Raw genomic sequence first — 21,003 nt, forward strand, 5'->3', positions numbered from 1 at the left:
AAGGAAATCAATCATGTAATATAAGTGAAAAAAATAAGCAAAACTTGATCCAGGTGCTCCAACAGTTTGTTGATCAGTATCTCAGCTCTGCTTCCTTCATTTTTGTTGCGTTTTCGTCAGGCTCATTCATCGTAATTGCAAGGTTACTGCTGGTAGGTCCTGGAGTCTATATGCTTTCGGGTTCAAATATAGAAGAGAAGAGAGAATCTGCTTCCCAGAGAACTTAAATGAAATCATACGCAAGTGACTCTGGCTGGCCCCAATGGAGTCACACGTTAAATAAAAATTTTTTCACTACCATTTACGTAGTTATAAATGATATGTATTTAGAAATTTTGGGTTCTATACAGCATTGGAGTGGCTTTCTTAAACAAGAGACATTAAGACTGAAATCTGAAGAGTGAATTGGAGCTGGCTAGCAGAAAAGGTGAGGGTTATCATTAGAAGCAGAAGCATTAGCTAGCGCAAATGCCAAGAAGTCAGAAGAATTAAGTTACAAAATGGAAAAAAGGCTAGAGTAGGCTTAATCAGAGAGGGTGTGGAACAGTGGTCATGGTCAGATCATACTGATAATTCTGGACTTTATTCTAAGAACATTATGATATCATGGATGAATTTTAAGCTGGGCAGAGACAGCATGATCATGTTTGTTTTTAAGAGGTCACTCTGGCTTCAGAGTGGAGAATTGATGGGGGTGAGGGTGAAATTACTATCACTTGAGACAGGGAACATGGAACACCATGAGACTGGAGAGGGAGAGGAAGTTGTTAAGGTAACTGCCACAGTTACGGACTCTCTTCTCTGTGACATATACTTTATATATATTATCTGTAATCTGCACAAATTACAAAGTAGGTGGTATAACCTCCATTTTACAGATGAGAAAATTAAAGGCCGGCTCCGTGGCTTAGCGGTTAAGTGCACGCGCTCTGATGCTGGCGGCCCGGGTTCGGATCCCGGGCACGCCCCAGGGCACCACTTCTCCGACCAACCCGAGGCCGAGTCCCACGTACAGCAACTGGAAGGATGTGAACCTATGACATACAACTATCTACTGGGGTAGCTTTGGGGGGAAAAAATGAATAAAATAAAATCTTTAAAAAAAAAAAAAAAGAAAATTAAGATTAAGGGTGTTTAAAGTGACTTGCGCATGGCGACACTCAGGTCTGAATTCAGATTGGTATGAATACATAAATCTGGTTCTTTTTGCCACACTTTGATGTCTGCTTTCATGAGTTACTATATTTGTTTCATCTGAACAGTGTAATTATAGACCTCAGATCTTTCAGCCCTGCTAGCTACTGCTAAGGAACCACTTTTACTGAAAAGAGAGTTAACTAAATAAGGCCATTGGCAATCTGACTGAAGTTACTTCTGTTCTTGGCCCTTGTATACGAAACATCTTACTATATTTCTTTACATGAGGTAGATGCAGCTTAAAATTATAGTGCTGCATTTGTTCCTTTCCTTAAAAGAACACCTTCCGTCTCTTCAACTCCAATCTCTTGAGCATGGACAAGAAGAATTAGAAGCTGTGTTGTCTCATGATAGTTATGTAATCTTTTGAGGTGTTCTGGCTTCAGTTGTGAGGACTTACCCTGTGTTATATTTACCTGACTTTACATTGATATTGATCTCCTCAGTTACTGGGGTTTTATCACCCATGCAGATGGTGCCTATTCCTTCAAGTTATTCAGTTATTTTTTATTTTATTTTTTTATTTTTGTGAGGAAGATCAGCCCTGAGCTAACATCCATGCTACTCCTCCTCTTTTTGCTGAGGAAGACCGGCTCTGAGCTAACATCTATTGCCAATCCTCCTCCTTTTTCTTTTTTTCCCCCCGAAAGCCCCAGTAGATAGTTGTATGTCATAGTTGCATATCCTTCTAGTTGCTGTATGTGGGACGCGGCCTCAGCATGGCTGGAGAAGCGGTGCCTCGGTGCACGCCCGGGATACGAACCCGGGCCACCAGTAGCGGAGCGCTCGCACTTAACCGCTAAGCCACGGGGCCGGCCCTTATTCAGTTATTTTTATTTAATTTTATAAATCGGGAGTTCCCTTGAAGATGTATTCCTGCCATCGTGGGCAGTGTAGCCTATTTTACTTCTCTGCCATTGCTTCATTATTCATAAAAATAAACTCTGCCAGGATTTCTCTGACTTTTTGTATTTTCCTGAAATCACATCTCAATTTTTGTTTTAAACAGCACAGTGTTCTGTATATCTTGTGGGTTTTTCAAAACCTTATTTCCTTCAAAGGAAAATTATATCCAGATTTGCTAGGAAAATATGATGATGATGTCTGTATCTCTTTTACCACATCTTTTTACCAGATGTACTTTTTACCAAATGTACTTTCATTTTATGAGTTTCACTTCAAGGAGCTTTTTTTGTTGGGTTTGGGTTTGGGTTTGGGTTAGATTTGTTTTTGTTTTTGTTTTTTTTCTTCTAGGTACTAAACCCTAGACCAGATTATTTGTTTCTTTCTCTCTGACTTAAAGCGCTTTGTATATACAGGTCTGCAGTCTCTATTTGATAATTCCAAACTCCAAAATGCTTGAAAATTTTTTAATAGCTTCTGTACCAAAACTCATTTGACAACAACACTTCTCTTGAACTGACATGAAGCTATATGTAATTTTTGTTTATCCCACTTATAATGTGAATATTCATATGTTTCACTGTTTGGTTATGGGATGCTGCCTCTAATCTCCCTGGTGGTGTTGCATAACATATGGCATATTGTGTTACCTTTCTAAAATCCAGAAGATTTTTATGTCTGAAACATTTGCCCTAAGTATTTTGGGTCAGGGATTGTGGCCCTATGTCTATATTAATGGCACTGATTACAGTGTGCTGTGCTATTTGTTCCCTTGTCTGCCTTCCTTATTAGATTCTGAGCTAAGAAAGGTTTCTGTTTGGGTTCCACAGACCCTAGTTTACTGGCCTAAACAAAGTGGGTACATAGTGAAATTGAATACCATTAGTTGGGGCAAACTTTTACCAGGTAGGTTGTTGAACTACAGATTATAACATGTTTTTTTCGCTTACTTATATGTTGTTTTCTTTCTTCCTACTGGAATCTTGGCCTCACCATTTACTAATTATGTGATCTTGAACAGCTTACTTAACACCTCTGTGTGTTAGTTCGTTCATTGTAAAAATGGTGTAGTAATTTTGCCTGCCTCAAAGCATTGTTGTGAGGGCTAAACAGAATGCTTCCTGGATAGCACTCCTTTTGCTGCTAATGTAGCTGTTATTGATTCATATCCTACTGGTTACTTTACTAACAGATGGTCAACCATTCCCTTATTAATGAACTCTGAGGTAATTTTCAGTGCTTTGACACTTTTAACAATGCTGGAGTTAATCCTAAATTAATCATATGTGTCCCTAAGTCCTTGTGGCCTTATTTTTGTCAGATAGATTGAAGTGGGATTGTTGGATCAGTGGCAACTAATATTTTTCATTGTAATGGGTGCTTCCATGTTACTTTCCTAAGGAAGAATTGAGAAATGAGGGAGAAGGTAGCAGTTTTCAGTTCCACCAACGGTCCATAAGAGTGTTCATTTGCCCACAAGCAATGGATTTATCAATGCTTTTTTTTTTTTTAATTTTAAAGTAATTGTGGACTCAGAGAGAGTTGTAAAAATAGTCCCATTATACCTAACACAGCTGCCTCCAATGGTAACTTATAACTTATTCCAGCTTCATACATTTTCTATAGTTTTGTTGATCATATTTTTTTCCTGTACAGAACTTTTTATTTTTATTTAGTCAATATGTTTCTCTTTTGTGGTTTTTAGGTTTTCGCTCTTATGTAAAAAGTTTTCTCTATCCTGTAGGTTATACTGTTTTCCTTTAATACCTTTTACTTTTTACATTTTGGCCTTTAATCCATTTGGAATATGTTTTTGTATATACTGTGAGAATTATTTTCCCCAGATGTTCAACATGATATGCCAGCACTACTTATTAAATAAACTATTTATTTAGGACTCTTTCAGTTGCTCATGACTCAAAACCTCAACAAAATTCCAAAGGTAGGACTGACTTAAGGCAAGGCTTGATACAGTGGCAAAGGTAATATTGCTGAAAGAAATATTGCCATTTTTCTCTTTTCTCAGTTCTGCCTCTTTGGGTGTTGATTTTTTTCCTATAATCCTTACCTAGCTCTTTCTCAGTCCTGTGTGTTATTCCATCCCAATTCCAGATACTTCTTGCATCGTCACGTGATGACTGAAAGTTTTAGGCATTACTGCCTCATACTACTCAGGGGAAGAGAAAGGGTCTCTTTCTGAAGCTTCCCTGGAGAGGGAGTTTCGTTTTGCAAATGCCCAAGTAAATAGCTCCTTAGATTGTTGGCTGTGATTAAGTCATGTGTCTGTTACTGAATCTGTCACTTGAGGGGTGGGAGATGGGGTGCACACAGAAATGGTGATTGGCTTTTCCAACCAGGAAATGCTGGTTTAACAGTTTGGATTGACATCTGTGATAAGCATGGGATTAAGTCTGTCTCAACCACATGAGTGAGAGTGGGAGAGGGATAATGTTCCACAGGAAATTTCAGGTACTGTCTTTAGAAGAAGAGGGAACAGATACCAGGTATTCAAACCCCAGGTGACCATGTCATGACCCCATCTTCTTCCTACTACACAGAAATATTACCTTTTACATTTATTATAATCTGTTCTGTATTTTCTGTTTTATTTCACCAGTAATCTAGAAGAGTGCTCATTTGCCTGTTTATCCTGTCCCAGAAACATTGCTTCAATAATAGTGGCTTAGAATACATTTTAATATCTTGTTAAGCAAGTCTCTCATCATTTTTTTCCCAGAAATTTCTTGGCAATTTTTATGTATTTATTTGATATAAACTTTGGGATTCTGGCTAGAATTGCATTGTGTGTATTTTTAACACAGAAATAGCCGAATTAGATAAACATAACTATGAAAAATCAACCTGGAAACACTCAATACTTTCTTCAGGAAAAGATTTTTCTTTATTTTCTTTGTTGTCCTTCATCCTTTTTCCAGTTTTTGACTCCCTTGATAACTTGCACAGTACTGAAAGACGGGACCCATGGTCCTGCTCTCCTCCACAGAGAACTCTATTTTTAGGTATACCCAAGATATCTAGCAGCCTCTTCTAGTAGGCTTATTTGGGTTATTGAGTAGTACCAGCAGAGAACTGAGAGGGAGAAGAACTAGAAATGTGCAAATAAGCTGCCTTATCCCTCATATATTGTGAGAATTTTTTTTTTTAATTTAAGAATGCCATGCATCTCCATTTATATGTTAAGTGTATATTAGAATTAGTAAACATTTAGTCAAGTTGCCACGTAGAAGATAAATATTCCAAAGCCCACTTTATACTCTTTTAAGTGATCTCATGATAGGTCCAAATAGAAGAGACTATCGCAATATATACAAGTATGGAATCATGTTGTACACCTGAAACTAATATAATGTTATATGTCAATTATATCTCAATAAAAAAATAACAAAATAAGTACAAGAGACCGTGGAAATGTGTTCGTTTCACAGCTCACATTCAGTCTGGTGCAGCAGTATGCAAGGAGATTAATATTGTTTATTCGAATCTCTGTGTGTCCTCCCCTCCCCCCCATTTTATTTCTGGACATTTAAAGCTTGTACTAAATGAAATAGTCTATTTTTTTTTAATTTCAGCTTTATTGAGGTATAATTGACAAATAAAATTATAAATGAAATAGAATTTTTACAAAATATATTTGTGATACTTCTGTGAGATAAATTTTTCTTGCCTTAAATGTTCGATACAGGATTAAGAAAATTAAAGAATTATTTTTTGTTTAGATATATGGGAATGAATTTTATATCCATTTTCTCAATGGCAGCCTCTCTGTAGATTGATAGACATTTTATAGTTTATAAAGTGTGTTTATGTCAAATGAGTGTTGACCAGTTAATTTTACTTCAAGTCAATGTTACAAGGATATTCAGACAGAAAGTAATCATTTTACTCTTCTTCATTTTTTTTTTGCAGTGGGACTTCCCCTCTTGCATGCCTGAATGCAATGCTGCACACGAATTCCCGAGGTGAAGAGGGCATCTTCTATAAGGTTCCAGGTAGAATGGGAGTATACACTTTGAAGGTAAATATTTTTGTTAGGGAGTCATTTAAAAAGTAAAAACAGGGAGTGACTACATATAAATAATATTTACATTTTAGAGACAGAATTCTGTTCTTGAAGAACTTATTTTCAGGAAGAAGATTACCTCTTCGACCCTGTATCTAATACATTTTTTTACTAATCTGTAACCATCTGTAGGTAGATCAGAGAAGTAACTTTATTTTTTATTCTTTATGATAATATTTTCTTGAAAGGATGAAATGAAAATGACTTCCAGTGACTTTTTAACATTTGAATAATAATGAGTGTTTCTGTGGAGCATACAGCCTTGATGCTTTATATTACTTCCTCATTTAATTCTCAGTTACAACTCACAGTTGTGGTTATTATTCCTTTTTTATAATGGAGAATACCGAGGTTTAGAAGATTGGATTTTTTTTGCCCAGGGTTGGCCACATAGTATCAGAACCAGAATGTGAACCCAGATCTGACTGAATACCCGAGTCCGTGTTCTTTTTACCATAACAGGTTTGCTAATTTCTAATTCTTGCACTGAGAAGGGATCTTGACTTATCAGTGTCCTTTCAGTTACAGACAAGAACACCAACTCAAATAAGCTTGAATAAAACAGAGAATTTATTAGTTCATATAACTGAAAATTTTAGGGAAACTCAGCCTGGATCCAGGAGCTTAAATGATGTCATCAGGGATTGGTCTCTCTGCTTTCTTTTGGCTTCATTCTCAGGCAGTCTGTCCTCATTGTACATGATCACTCCCAGCCCCCACCCCTGCAAGCTGTAAGTCTGGACAGAAGAAGTCTCCAGTAAGTCTGGAGAGAAGAGTCTCGGGAACTAAAGCAGGAGCCCTTTAGTTAGTTCTGATTTGGCTTAATTGGTTTGGCTTGGCCCGTGTGCCTATACCTGAATGATTGCTGTTGCCAAATGTATTGAGTCTTCTGATTAGACACTTTTAGGTTCATGATCACCCTTGATGTGAGGTTGAGTTAAGCCCTCCCAAGGCAGATGAACTGAGGGAGAGGGGTTGTTTTCCAAAGGAAATTTATCAGCAGAAGGAGAATTAATGCTTCTCATGCAATGACTATGTCCATGTGTATGTGGGACTCTGTCCCCTCTTACCTTTTTAGCTTTGAGCTATAGTCATCACTATGCTGAGTGGTTGTGTGTAGCCCACTAACATTAAAAAGATGTAACTTATCTATAATACCCCCTTGTTGAATTTCCTGGGATCCCGGGGCTCTAGTCCTACATGGAGCTTGCTGCATTTCTTTTAGGTTTTAGCTGTTCTAGACTTTCCATATTGTTAATAACATTTATTAAATGCCTACTCTATGCTGGACGCTGTAGAGGCTATAAAGAAGGATAAACTGTGGGCCGTGATCTCTTGAAGCTCATGCAATTATTGGAATAATTGCATACTGACAAAATATACTGTGATATAAAGTACTCTACTATAAAGTACTGTGATAGCCTAGAGAAATAAAGATTAATTTTGAATAAAGGGATCTAGAAAGTTTTTGTTTGTTTTTGTTTATCTTAAACGTGTAAGATTTGAGTTGAACTTTGGCAGATAAGTAATGGAGGAATGTCCTTCAGGACCAGGAAATAGCTGACATAAAGGCACAGATAGAAGGATTCAGAATGAATTTGAAAGTAGAGTAAATTGGAGTGGTTAGACCATAATCTGTGTGTGGGCTATTGTGTAAGAAGTCAGGGGCAGGGTAAACGTTAGGTAAAGATCAAACATTGGAGGCTTTTGAAAACCGGACTGAGCAGTTTTAGAGAGAGAGAGATTGAGTCAGTGTGTTGAGGAGATGGCAGAGGTTTTTCAGGAGAATAGCATGATCAACTTTGTGTTTAGGAAGATAATTCAAGTAGGATAGATTTAAGGGTAAAGCAGGAAAACTTGTCAACAAGATGGTTGTGATTGTTTGGAAGAGATAATTGGCCCGAACTACGAGACTGGTAAAAGAGTTGGAGGCGAGGGATGTTAGAGAAATAAAATATGTACTATTTGGAGTGGGTAGAAGACAAGGTGAAATGATTCTAAGATTTGCATTTGATCCTGCAGGGATCACAAGTGTAAGAAAATAAGATAGTTATATATTTTTTTTTTAATTTTTTTTTTTAATTTTTATTTATTTATTTTTCCCCCAAAGCCCCAGTAGATAGTTGTATGTCATAGCTGCACATTCTTCTAGTTGCTGTATGCGGGACGCGGCCTCAGCATGGCCGGAGAAGCAGTGCGTCTGTGCGCGCCTGGGATCCGAACCCGGGCCGCCTGCATCAGAGCGCACGCACTCAACCCCTAAGCCACGGGGCCGGCCCGTTATATTTGAATTTAAAATACTTGTTGAACCTGCACGTCAAGAGGTCTGGCTGGCAACTAACTCTGTCAAAGTTGTTCTGCATTTTGAAGGAAAGAATAGAAAAATATGGAGTATGTATTTTAAGAAGTATATAACATGAGAAATGGCTCAGAGAGAAATGTCACTAAGTAGAAAATAACAGTTCCTTACTAGATCAGAGGTTACTATCTTGGCTATAATGTTGTGAGTGCCAGTTTTAGGTGGGAGGCTAACTTGTCAGAATTATTTTTTATCTGATTATAAAAATAAATTATGTGGGAAAATAAATATATTGAGAGGAATAAAGAACCATCCATAGTTTTATAACTTAGAAATAACATTCACTAATGTGTTTATTTATGTGTGTATATTTTTGTATACTACATAAATAGATAGTAGCTAATATTTATTGAGCTCTTATCATATGCCAGGCACTAAGCATTTTACATTTATTAACTCTAATTTAATTTCCAAATAGTCTTTTAAGTTAGGTACTATTATCCCCATGTTATAGACAGAGAAACTGAGGCATAAGAGGTTCAACTTTGACCAAGGCTGCACAATTAAAGATAAGGCTAGAATTCAAACCCAGAAAGTCTTAATTTCCTAATTCTTGATCTTGCAACTACCTTATTATGTCTCTCACATACTTTCAAGACACAAGTATCCTTTCTGATTAGCATTCTTACTACTGAATGCAGAAATCAAAGATTCACATGATTTTTTAAAAAAATGATTCCTTTTGTATTTGACTCTTGCTACTTACTAACCAATATTCAGGAACCCACTAGGTTCAAATAATGCACTATCTCCTACTACTGAGACTCTTAACTGAATTCACAATACATAGTGGTACTTATGTACACACAAATACATATATATATATTACATGGATGATGGATGTACATACATTTTACAAAATAGTTATTATGTAGTTTTTTATCCTGAACATTTCATCCTTTACTTGGACTTACGTATACCCAGTTTTTGTCTAATTTAAGCCTCTGTGTTGTGCCATGATTGTCATGTATAATTTTTACCTTTGGATATAGATGGAAACATTAGCTAATTTGAGCCAAAGAAGAGAGATGACATTGCTGGTTCTGTTACTGAATCCTATAGTACTAAAAATTAATCAACACAATTAAGTTGCAACAATGCATATCAGAAATTTAATTTCTATTTGCTGAAATGGTAATAATTAATCCTAATTGGATGCCTACATTTTCAGAAAGATGTGCCGGATGGGGTGAAAGAGCTATCAGAAGGTTCAGAAGAAAGCAGTGATGGTCAGTCAGATTCCCAGAGTTCTGAGAACAGCAGCAGCAGCAGTGATGGTGGCAGCAACAAGGAGGGAAAAAAGAGCAGGTGGAAGAGGAAAGGTAACTCCACCTGATCCCTCAACAAAGTACTGAATGCTGTAGGACAAATGCCCTTGTTAGTAGTTCCTCTTTTTCCAGACCCCAGGGTCAGTCTCTTTCCCTTACCATTTAAATCAGTGCTGTCTGGTAGAATTTCCTGCAGTGATGGAAATGTTCTGTATCTATGCTGTCCAACCCAACACAGTAGCCACTAGCTACATGTGTCTATTGAGCACTTGAAATATGGCTAGTGTAACTAAGGAACTGAATTTTTAATTTTATTTTAAAATAAATAGTTACGTTTGGTTAGTGGCTACCACACTGGACAACCCAGCTCTAGGTTTTACCTGGGTTTCTTTTCAACTCTTGACCATCCATAGCCTTTTTTAGGATGCTCGTATTTTATTTTCCTCTTTAATCCTCTCTTCTAAAAATTTGAGCACTTACTGCTCTAACAGCTCTCTCCTTACTAGGAAAAGAATGCTTTTCATTTCTACTAGCAAAGACTAAATTTAGTCTGCTGGTCTTTGCTCTCATCCCCTGCTTGGTGTCTGCTTCATAGCTTACCCAAAAAACTTCCTTTAGGGAATAATGTCTTTGTTGCTGCAGCTTCCCTGAGTTGGATTTTCCACTTAAGGATACTTTTTATTACCTATTCTTGCTAATTATCTGTAGCTTCTTGTCAGAGTCTTCTTGAAGAGGGCAAATCGTTTTTATCCCAATATTTATAAATTGAGCCATACAAGGCAAGGACAATTTTAAGCCAAGTCATGATGGTTCCTTTGTAAGGACTGATATAGTGATATTCTAGAGCAAAATAGACATGCAAGAGTTTGCCTAACTTCGCTGTCCTCTTAGGTTTGAGTTATAGGTGAGCCATCTTTGGATTTAGAAGTTAGAGTTCTGTTTGTTGGAATACTTGACTCATTAATTTTAAGTGCTTTTAGAACTCTTGATGTAGAACTATATCAGAAAAATAGTCTGATTCATTACTATACCTATGTTAATGTGTGTGTTACTCCTGGAGAGAATTGAGATAATTGGTGGCATCATCTGTGTTCTCTGGTATAGCTACTACATGTGCAAAATTTGGGCAAATTTTGTAACCAGATTTTAGCTTTAAGATCACAACCACTTGGGAGAGCAACCCAGAGCTCAAATGTTAGAGACAAAGGCAAGACAAAGCTGAGATCTCTGACCAATATTCTTGATATATATTTTTAAAGTAATCCCTGTCAGTAGTGAAAGGAGGTGTGGTCCTGGGCCTTACATTCCTCAGAGTCCACTAAGGACCTTTTTTGGAAGGGTGGAACCAAAAGTGTTAAGGGCTCTGTCTGTCCTCTGCTTCTCCCCAGTTTAAACTTTCCTTTTTAGTTTGGAAATTATTGATCTAAGATTAGGAACCAAGCCAAGTCATCAGGCAAGAGAAACAAGATTCATAGTTTCTAGATGTGGCTGGAAACAGGAAAGTCAATATTAAAGGAGGCCAGACTTGTAAACTGGGAACAAAATTGTGGTCTTGGAGGTCTTCACTTTTTAATAGCCACATATGCTGCAGTAGCAGTTTTGAGTAGTGGCTGTTAACATGGTTTTTAAAGATTATCCCTAAGAATTTAAGGTAAATGTATTGTGAGATTGGAAGATCTAAGAAATAACGATAGAAGTCAGTAGCTTAATGGGTAGATTGAAATAGCATAACCTTGCCCTACACTCTGCATAGTAATAGAAGATATTAACAGCAAGGTAAGAGCAAATTCAAAAATATGGTCCGGATAAATTGTTTTGGAACTGCTTTTGATTCATTCCTCTTCTAGAAATTGTCACGGTATTGAATATTTATCCTCAGTTTACATTGAGATGAGAAGTTCTGTAAAGATCTTTTCTGGTTGTAGGTAGTCTTTTTTTTTTTTTTTTTTTTTGTGAGGAAGATAGCCCTGATCTAACATCCGTGCTAATCCTCCTCTTTTTACTGAGGAAGACCGGCTCTGAGCTAACATCTATTGCCAATCCTCCTCCTTTCCCTTCCCCTCCCTCCCAAGCCCCAGTAGATAGTTGTATGTCATAGTTGCACATCCTTCTAGTTGCTGTATGTGGGACACGGCCTCAGCATGGCCGGAGAAGCGGTGCCTCGGTGCACGCCCGGGATCTGAACCCGGGCCGCCAGTAGTGGAGCGTGCGCACTTAACCGCTAAGCCACGGGGTCGGCTCTGTAGGTAGTCTTTTAAACTGAGACTAGAATGGGCTATATGTGGGATTTGGAAGGTGGAGATGAGAGGTGCACATGATGTCATGTGGAATTCACATTTACTCTTGCAGCTCTGATATTCTTAAGAAATGGGTAAATGCTGAGCTACCAATAATGAATAATGATTTAGTCTCTCATGGAATGTGCTGCTTTCATTCATAGGTCGTACATATGGCATATGGTATAGATATGTAAATTTTTAGGTATATATTATATATTTATGAATATTTTGTAGTCCAGTGCAAATTAAAGTGGAAAACTTGTAGTTGGCAGTAATAGTAGCAGCATGCAGCAAAGCAGTTCTAAATAAGTTGCAGTTATTAATAAAGGTAAAGCAAACTAATTGTGCCTATTCCTTTTTCTTGTTTAGGGCTTTTCCTCTCAATCTGACATCACTTTATTTCAAATGCATTGTAAGACAGGAAGAACACTGAGATAGTATCAAAACCCACTTCCTTTTATGTACAAAAATAAAGAGCTCTGACAGCAAAACTGATACTTCTAGTTGAAAATCGATAGAAACTCTCTTGATATAGGTATACCTTTTAGCCAAGTAGGAACAGAGAACAGAACTTTGAAATTCAGTCCAATATTAAAACTAGTTTATTGATTTCCATGTAAAGTGGAAAACTTAGAAATTTGTAGTTTTGGTTCCTGATTTTCAGACAGGAAACAATGTTCAGAGAAGACCTTTATGGAATTCTAAGCCAAGGTAAGGTGGAATAACTCCAGAAAAGTAATTAAAATCATTCTGTTGCTTTTTTTTCTGGGATCATAGCTAAGTGAAGTCTCTGCCTTTACTCCAAAATAAAATATAAATATTGCAGCATGAAGCAACTGTAGAAGTATTATTTTTATCTTCTGATAAAGTTTTGTTAGATTTTGATCTACTTTTGAAGTGTCTTAAGGAAAAAATTGATTATGTGAAATATACCTTTTCATGTATAAGGAATTACTAATTCTTTCCAGGAGCATGATCTAATGTTAATTTTACTGCTTTTTTGGATCTCCTCTGAATCAGGAATTTGATACATATTGTGTTTGGAGTTATTTAAAATATCATAGACCTGCCTGCTCTCTAACATCATTTATATATGTGTTAAGTTATTGAATGGAGATGGTTGTGTGTAGAAATGTCTCCTTTAAAAAGTATATTGGGTAGAAAAACTCCTTTTGGCAAAGTTAACTTATGTGGAGAGAGATGTTCTCCTCTCATCTGGGGGTATTTGGTGGCTGAGTTGGAGGTTTTAGCTCTGTCATGTATTAAAGATGGCTACACTATTAGGACTTGGATAGTTAGGGTACCCAGAAGCAAGGGAAAGTGTTCAGGTGTGGCATCTCCATCTTTGGTTAAGGGACTGTGTGAATATAATCAGAAGCTATAGCCTGCCCAGTTTGGAGTAGACTGCACTTGATATGGGAAGAAGGGACTTAGAACGAGAATGGTCTGTTACTTCTGGAAATGAAATTCCTCTAAAGAAAGACTATTGTGAAAATAAAAACTCGCCCTTAAAGGAGGGATTATTGTTTTTGAAGATTAAAGCAATTTTGGAAACTTCAGCTGTTACCAGTCTTTCAACTATTAATCCTTCCGCTATATAAAGCTAAGTTTCAAATTTGATATTACTGCTCCGTTATTTCTGATAGTCTCTAATACTTCAGAGGAGCCCATTGAATGTCTTCAGGAGAAAATAAAATATTAAGTCAGAAATTATTTACTAGTTTTAATTCAGATGCGTCTAATATGAATAGTCCATATCTTTTTGGCCTTGTTCAATATAATAATCATCCATTTAAATGGAAAATTCTCAGTGCTATAATATCTGAAAAGTAGTACTTTCTGAACGTATACTCATTGGGTAGTATGTGAATGTCCCAACTTGGAACTACTACTTCAGTAAACTATGTAAAACTAGCTTTAATGAGCCTCAAGTTCTAGAATTTGTTTTAAATATTTTTCTGAAAACACTTAATTTTAAGATTAAAAAATCATTTCTCTACTAGGTTGCTGATTGTTTTTCTGTGTGACATTTTTGGATTTTTTAAATCAAGTAGCGAGTAACTGCTGATCTTTTGATCAGAATTTGTTAATCTTTTATTATGTCTCTGTGCTTATATAAAAGCAGGCATTTTTTTGTTTCTAATCAGATACTAAGTAGGTTCTTAAGGAAGAGTGTTTTTAATCCGTTGAGCAGTCCATATTGGAGGACAGTAGATCAGGATATAATCTTGAGAACTATTGTTTAGGCCATTAGTTTATTTGTAAAACCGAAGAAGCATCTCTGTTGAAACTACTTGCTACACTCATTCTTTCTCCAGTATGTACTATTGGCCAGGTATTTGGGAAACCAGTCTGAATAGGGTGTGGCCTCCACCCATATCTAGAGGTATAGAAAAATAAGCAGATAATTAGCAAATGAGTTAATAAGTAACGTGTTTTTTTTTGTTTTTTTTTAAATAAATTTCAGGGTGTAGGTCGCCATATTTCAACTTCTGTTTATTTATTTATTTATTTCCCCCAAAGCCCCAGTAGATAGTTGTATGTCATAGCTGCACATCCTTCTAGTTGCTGTATGTGGGACTCGGCCTCAGCATGGCTGGAGAAGCGGTGCATCGGTGCGCGCCTGGGATCCGAACTCGGGCCGCCAGCAGCGGAGCACACGCACTTAACCACTAAGCCACGGGGCCGGCCCAGTAACATGTGTTTTTATTTATCATATTATAGCAGCATTAGAGAAAGGAGTAGTTAACTTTACTTGGGTTAGTAAGTATTGTATGAGCTATAGAAAATTTTAATATACTGTCCTTCCCTTGAGAGTATAACCTCTAGGGAAGACAGGATATGTCATGGAAAGAAAACATATATAAAGGCAAGAAGGTGGAAGTGTGTGTACAGTGATTTCAGGAAGTCATAGGAAGATAAGTTTGGCTGGAAGAGGGGATTTATGGAAAGAAAGAAGGGAAAAGAAGGCGGGATCAGACTGTTAATTTCTAGTACTAGTCTCCATTAATAGATTATTGGTGTGCATAAAGTAATTTCTTAGGAAAGTTAAGATATGTAGTATGGATCAGAGAATGGCAACACTGCAGACTTTTCCAAATTTTCGTAGCCACATGCCAAGAGGAACAAGGTTTTTGTTGATAGATCTTTTTCTGTTAATTTCATCCTCTTGTCCATTTAGTATCTGAGTTAATATACTAGCTTCTTTGATAAGTTTTTCTACTTGCTAGTGTTTACGTTAGTTCAATTTGTTTCTAATCACTGGTACATAGGTTAAAAGAATTCATTTCCATTCTACTGGTGAAAATCATTTGTTGTTGGTAGTATATTTCCTTGGTGCAGGATGACATTAATTGGTGACATTAATTAGTTTCATTTGAAGTAAAAAGTAAAACTGATAATACAGAAGTACAAAGGATTATTTTTCTCTAGGTACCACTTTGTAAGAAAGAATTATAAACAGGGGCTTGATGTGGTTAAAATGCAGCCTTAATGTTCATTTTTCAAACAATGTCTTATTTTTAATATCTTGATCCTTTTTAAGATGTACCCCAAGGAAATCTTGGTTCTTTATTTTGTAACTCTGTGGTACTATTCCCATGCCCTTCCCACATACCTCCTACCCCCATCTCCACTGGCCCCAGCTAGCTGGTTTATTCTCAAACTATTCATCACAAAGGACCATCCCCCCATGCCTCCCCAATACATTATGGATTGATAGTTACATAAAATACAATAAAATGGCCCTGCAGTGTCAAATTTCTCTGAAAGTATCTAAATGCTTACTCTCACTTTTGTACTTGTTGCAGACCAGTCTTTGGACTGTATTTGAATAGCAATGGTTTAGAGGGACCACATTTGAATAGCAATGGTTTAGATAATTTCTTAACCTTATAAACTATTGAGAATGCTGTTTTTCTTTAAAAAAGAAGGAAGGAGGAAAAATCCTTCATTCCTCCTTTAAAGGAGGAAAAATATAAAATGATCTTGTCCCTTTTTTTTGAATTGAGAGAAGAAAATACCTCTGTCTCCATGAGTAATAATTAACTATAATAATCCTTTACCAGCACTGCAGAGACATTATGCCAGCTCCCAGTCACAGTTCATCCTGCCTCAGAAGTAACCACTGTGCTTATTTCTGTCCATATAGATTAGTTTTGCCTATTTTAAAACTTTTTTTTTATTAAACTATACTATATATTCAGGAAAGTGCACATATCATAAATATACCGCTTGTTGAATTTTCACAAATGGGACAGCACCATGAACCAGCACTCAGATCAAGAAGCAAAACATTGTCAGCACCCCAGTAGCCCTCCCCATGCTCCTTTCTGTTAATACCCATTGCCCCAAAATAACCACTCTAGTAATTTCTAATAGTATAGACAAGACTTGTCTGGAACAGAAAAGCATCTAGAAACAGTTTTTAAATTTATATGAATCATCCTCTTTCTTTTTTTGGTCAAATAATGTTTGTAAGATTTCCTCCCTGTTCTTGTGTATATACATCAGATTCTTAAAACTGTATAGTATTCCATTTTATAAATATCCCCCCGCACCTCAATTTATTTATCCGTTTCTACCATTGATGAACGCAAGGTTTTTTCTAATTTTTGCCTGTTATATTAATTCTGTGAGTGCTTTTGTCTGTTTTTTTGTACTCTTTTCTGTTGGGCGTATTCTCTGGAGTGGGATTAACTATAGTATATACTGCCAAACAATTTTCCAAAGTGGTTGTACCAGTGTATACCCCTACCAGCAATGCATGCGAGTTTCAACTATTTCACATGCTCACTAATTCTTGGTATTGTCAATCTTTTTAATTTTAGACTTTGATTGGTATGTAAAAATATCCCGTGTGTTGTTTTAAGTTGTATTTTCATGAAGGCTAACAGAATTGGCTTCTTTTTCATTATTAATCATTTGGGCGTCATCTTTTATACAGTGCTTTTTCCAGTCTTTGCCATTTTTCTATGGATTGTCTTTTTCTTAGTGACTTATAGGAGTTCTTCATGTATTCCTTTGTTGAATATGAATCTTGCAAATAACCTCTCCCTCTCTGTGGCTTATTTTTTTCACTCTTATTTTATTTTTCTTCACACCCATTAGGATGGCTATTTATTTATTTATTTTTAATTTTTCTTTTAAAGATTTTATTTATTTTATTTTTTCCCCCCAAAGCTCCAGTAGATAGTTGTATGTCATAGCTGCACATCCTTCCAGTTGCTGTATGTGGGACTCGGCCTCAGCATGGCCGGAGAAGCGGTGCCTCGGTGCGTGCCCAGGATCCGAACCCAGGCCACCAGCAGCGGAGCACGCGCACTTAACCACCAAGCCATGGGGTCGGCCCCTATTTTTAATTTTTAATTAATTTATCTTGTTATTGCAGTAACATTGGTTTGTAACATTGTATAAATTTCTGGCATACATCATTATACTTCTATTTCTGCATTGATTACATCATGTTTACCACCCAAATACTAATTACAGTTCATCACCACACACATATGCCTAATCATTCCTTTCACCCTCCTCCCTCCCCTCCTGCCCTCTGGTAACCACCAATCCAATCTCTGTCTCTGTGTGTTTGTTTGTTGTTGTTTTTATCTTCTACTTATGAGTGAGATCATACGATATTTGACCTTCTCCCTCTGACTTATTTTGCTTAGCATGATACCCACAGTGTCCATCCACGTCGTCACAAATGGCTGAATTTCATTGTTTCTTATGGCTGAGTAGTAGTCCTTGTGTATATATACCACATCTTCTTCATCCATTCATCCCTTGATGGGCACTTTGGTTGCTTCCAACTCTTGGCTATTGTGAATAATACTGCAGTGAACACAGGGGTGCGTGTATCTTTACGCATTGGTGTTTTCATGTTCTTCGGATAAATACGCAGCAGTGGAATAGCTGGATCGTGTGGTAGTTCTATCCTTAATTTTTTGAGGAGTCTCCGTACTGTTTTCCATACTGGCTGTACCAGTTTGCACTCCCACCAGCAGTGTATGAGAGTTCCCTTCTTTCCACATCCTCTCCAACATTTGTTGTTTCCTGTCTTGTAAATTATAGCCATTCTGACAGGCGAGAGGTGATATATCATTGTAGTTTTGATTTGCATTTCCCTGATAGTTAATGATGTTGAACATCTTTTCGTGTGCCTGTTGGCCATCTGTATATCTATTTTCTTTGGAGAAATGTCTGTTCAGGTCTTTTGCCCATTTGTTAATGGAGTTGTTAGTTTTTTTGTTGTTGAGATGTCTGAGTTCTTTATATATTTTGGAGATTAACCCCTTATCAGATATATGGTTTGCAAATATCTTCTCTCAATTGTTAGGTTGTCTTTTCATTTTGTTGATGGTTACCTTTGCTGTGCAGAAGCTTTTCAGTTTGATGTAGTCCCATTTGTTTATTTTTTCTATTATTTGTCTTGCCTGGTCCGACATGGTCCTTGAAAATATGTTGCTGACACCAGTGTCGAAGAGCGTACTTCCTGTGTTTTCTTCTAGAAGTTTCATGGTTTCAGGTCTTACATTCAAGTCTTTAATCCATTTTGAGTTAATTTTTGTGTATGGTGTAAGATAATGGTCTACTTTCATTTTTATGCATGTGGCTGTCCAGTTTTCCCAACACTATTTGTTGAAGAGACTTTCCTTTCTCCATTGTATGTTCTTGGCTCCTTTGTCGAAAATTAGCTGTCCATAGATGTGTGGGTTTATTTCTGGCTCTCGATTCTGTTCCATTGATCTGTGTGTCTGTTTTTGTGCCAGTACCATGCTGTTTTGGTTACTATAGCTTGTAGTATATTTTGAAATCAGGGAATGTGATACCTCCAGCTTTGTTCTTTTTTCTCAGGATTCCTTTGGCTATTCCGGGTCTTTTGTTGTTCTATATAAATTTTAGGATTCTTTGTTCTATTTCTGTGAAAAATGTTGTTGGAACTTGGGTAGGGATTGCATTGAATCTGTAGATTGCTTTAGGAAGCATGGACACCTTAACTATGTTAATTCTTCCAATCCAAGAGCACGGAATATCTTTCCATTTCTTTGTGTCTTCTTCAGTTTCTTTCAGCAATGTTTTATAGTTTTCAGTATACAGATCTTTCACCTCTTTGGTTAATTTTATTCCTAGGTATTTTATTCTTTTTGTTGCAGTTGTAAATGGGATTGTATTCTTAATTTCTCTTTCTGCTGCTTCGTTGTTAGTGTATAGAAATGCAACTGATTTTTGTATGTTGATTTTGTATCCTGCAACTTTACCATATTCGTTTATTAATTCTAAAAGTTTTTTTATGGATTCTTGAGGGTTTTCTATATATAAGATCATGTTGTCTGCAAATAGTGACAGTTTCACTTCTTCCTTTCCAATTTGGATCCCTTTTATTTCTTTTTCTTGCCTGATTGCTCTGCCTAGGACTTCCAATATGATGTTAAATAGGAGTGGTGAGAGTGGGCATCCTTGTCTGATTCCTGTTCTTAGAGGGATAGCCTTCAGTTTTTCACCATTGAGGATGATATTAGCTGTGGGTTTGTCATATATGGCCTTTAATATGTTGAGGTACTTTCCTTCTATACCCATTTTATTCAGAGTTTTTATCATAAATGGATGCTGTATCTTGTCAAATGCTTTCTCTGCATCTGAGATGATCATGTGATTTTTATTCTTCATTTTATTAATGTGATGTATCACGTTCATTGATTTGCAGACGTTGAACCATCCCTGCATCCCTGGAATAAATCCCACCTGATAGTGGTATATAATCTTTTTAATGTATTGTTGTATGCAATTTGCTAGTATTTTGTTGAGGATTTTTGCATCGATGTTCATCAGTGATATTGGCCTGTAATTTTCTTTTTTTGTGTTGTCCTTGTCTGGTTTTTGTATCAGGGTAATGTTGGCTTTGTAGAATGAGTTAGGGAGCTTCCTCTCCTCTTCAGTTTTTTGGAAGAGTTTGAGAAGGTTGGGTATTAAGTCTTCTTTGAATGTTGGGTAGAATTTACCAGGGAAGCCGTCTGGTCCTGGACTTTTTATTTTTGGGGAGGTTTTTGATTACTGTTTTGATCTCCTTACTGGTGATTGGTCTATTCAAATTCTCTATTTCTTCTTGATTCAGTTTCAGAAGGTTGTATGATTCTAAGAATTTGTCCATTTCTTCTAGATTATTCAGTTTGTTGGCATATAGTTTTTCATAGTATTCTCTTATAATCTTTTGTATTTCTGAGGTGTCTGTTGTAATTTCTCATCTTTTATTTCTGATTTTACTTATTTGAGCCTTCTCTCTTTTTTTCTTGGTGAGTCTAGCTAAAGGTTTGTCAATTTTGTTAATCTTTTCAAAGAACCAGCTCTTGGTTTTATTAATGTTTTCTATTTTTTTTTAGTCTCTATTTCATTTATTTCTGCTCTGATTTTTATTATTTCCCTTCTTCTACTGATTTTGGGCTTTGTTTGTTCTTCTTTTTCCAGTTCCTTTAGCTGTGCTGTTAGATTGTTTGAGATTTTTCTTGTTTGTTGAGATAGGCCTGCATTGCTATAAACTTCCCTCTTAGAACGACTTTTGCTGTATCCCATAAATTCTGGCATGTTGTATTTTCATTTTCATTTGTCTCCAGGTATTTTTTTATTTCTCCTTTGATTTCTTCGTTGACCCAATTGTTCAGTAGCATGTTGTTTAATCTCCACATATTTGTGGCTTTTCTGTTTTTCTTCCTATAGTTGATTTCTAGTTTCATACCGTTGTGGTCAGAAAAATGCTTGGTATTATTTCAGTCTTCTTAAATTTATGGAGACTTGTTTTGTGGCCTAATATGTGATCATTCCTGGAGAATGTTCCATGTGCATTTGAAAAGAACGTGTATTCTTTGGTTTTTAGATGGAATGTTCTGTGTATATCTACTTGGTCCATCTGTTCTAGTGTGT

At 36.5% G+C, this 21,003-nt stretch overlaps 1 protein-coding gene across 2 annotated transcripts in view; it reads left to right on the top strand.

Annotated features, from left to right (window-relative positions):
* The window catches only part of ASXL2 (ASXL transcriptional regulator 2), a 150,403-nt gene that overhangs the window by 73,335 nt on the left and 56,065 nt on the right, over positions 1–21,003 (top strand). For both annotated transcript variants that reach the window (XM_058551638.1, XM_058551637.1), the window contains 2 exons: positions 6,028–6,136; positions 9,712–9,862. In XM_058551638.1, coding sequence (XP_058407621.1) covers positions 6,028–6,136; positions 9,712–9,862 — 260 coding nt within the window. The remainder of the gene's footprint in view (positions 1–6,027; positions 6,137–9,711; positions 9,863–21,003) is intronic.

Source organism: Diceros bicornis, chromosome 12, assembly GCF_020826845.1.
Source record: "Diceros bicornis minor isolate mBicDic1 chromosome 12, mDicBic1.mat.cur, whole genome shotgun sequence".
Lineage (NCBI taxonomy): Eukaryota > Metazoa > Chordata > Mammalia > Perissodactyla > Rhinocerotidae > Diceros > Diceros bicornis.